This window comes from Solanum dulcamara, chromosome 2 (genome assembly GCF_947179165.1).
Source record: "Solanum dulcamara chromosome 2, daSolDulc1.2, whole genome shotgun sequence".
NCBI classification, from domain to species: Eukaryota; Viridiplantae; Streptophyta; class Magnoliopsida; order Solanales; family Solanaceae; genus Solanum; species Solanum dulcamara.
This window is the reverse complement of record NC_077238.1, coordinates 1,896,094-1,897,751: the sequence shown is the minus strand read 5'-3', so window position 1 is coordinate 1,897,751 and position 1,658 is coordinate 1,896,094. Positions and strand designations below refer to the sequence as shown.

General features: G+C 35.1%; 1 protein-coding gene across 1 annotated transcript; it reads right to left on the bottom strand.

Moving 5' to 3' along the window:
- Window positions 1-256: 256 nt before the first annotated feature.
- LOC129874106 (zinc finger protein GIS3-like) lies at window positions 257-1,377 on the bottom strand. The gene has a single exon (XM_055949337.1). The coding sequence runs from the start codon at window positions 1,261-1,263 to the stop codon at window positions 625-627; it is 639 nt and encodes a 212-aa protein (XP_055805312.1). The 5' UTR covers window positions 1,264-1,377; the 3' UTR covers window positions 257-624.
- Between the last annotated feature and the right edge of the window lie 281 nt (window positions 1,378-1,658).

The window sequence follows — 1,658 nt, the reverse complement described above, 5'->3', positions numbered from 1 at the left end:
AAATTAATCGTACTCAATTAGTGTAATTCTAATTTTATTCTACGTATTTGTACTTTGTTAATTTTGTTTCTATTATATGTTCGTCTGCCACATGGAACTATTTGGTCGGCTCCACAAGAATAAACAAAAAAACTAAAAATTATTAATTCAATTTTTATTTATAATCTCTTTAAAAATCCTTTTGACGATAGTTGATATTGGAAACATTCAAACAAAAACAAAAAAAGGAAGACGAAAATAAAATAAAATCAGCAAATGCACATAATGAATTTTTTTCTTTAATATTGAAAAACTAAATAAATAATTTTAACATGTACAAGATCCCATTTTTAGGATAAATTAATTCTACTCTCCCATAGATTATATCCGAGCCAAGCCGCGAGCCGACGTAAATTCACAAATAGCCACATTTCAATTCTTATAATTGAAACACAGTACGGAAGTTTCATCCGTGAAATTTGAAATCTTAACCAATTGAAACACTGTACACAAGTTTCACATGTGAAATTTGAAATCTTGGCTACTTTTCAAAGACAGAGTCGAAATATCTTGAAATTTCAACAACTCTATAAAAATAACTATTTTTCGAAGATAGGAAAAACGAGTGACCAGTAAACGTTATTTCTATGACCCGGCTGGCGCAAGGCTTAGATGTAGATCCAATCCAAAGGTGTCATCGAAATTGGGCCCGAAATCCGGTCTAGACATACTATTCAATGAAGGCCCATTATTTCCACCAACTCTACCACTATGGGCCTTAACATATTGAGGCCCAACACTTGTTAAGTTGGGCTCCGCTATACCACTGGTGTAGTGAAAGTTCCCTACACCCCTCCCGCCATTCGACACGTGGAAGGATGGAGCGGCGCGTGGTACATAAACCCATGATGGATTTGTCGACGCCGGAAACACCACGGTACCCGGCGGAGCGAGGAGGTGGGATGGCGGAGCGAAGGCGGAGATAATCGGGTTCCTCATATAAGCATTTCTACTAGCTTGAATTTGGGCACGTTTCAATTGTTGCCTTTCTTTTTTGTGAGCATTTTGATGTCCACCTAAAGCTTGTGAATTTGCAAATTCCCTAGAACAATATTGACACTCATATTTCCGGCCATCGATCGCCGGAAACTCACCGGATTCCGGCGACCCTGATAACGTTTTCGTAGACTCAACCTCTTGTTCCTGATCTTCTATCACGTTGAAACCAAATAATTTTAAACGACCACTCGTATTAGAACCCACACGATATTCTAATTCCGCCATGTAGTTGTTTTTTCTTAAATATATATATTTGTGAGACTATAAATATGTGTGTGAAATTAATGAAGGAGAAAGTGAGACAGAGAAAAAATGTAGAGAATTTTGAAACAAAGGGAGATGTCGTTGGGGAAATGGATGCATGTATAAGTTATATATATAATAAAAACTTTGGAAGGGTTTTTATTTTTTTTAATTTAGCAAAGAGAATATTTTATTATAATGTAAGAGAGAGAAATAGATTGTTTACAACAGGACTAAATTGGGACCCACTGAAAAATACTTACTCACACATAATATTTTATATTTATTAAATTTGTGTAAATATAAGTATGTATGGATATATACGATGAATCAACGAGGGTGACTCAAGAGAAAAACTGTCAAGCTTATAAATATTA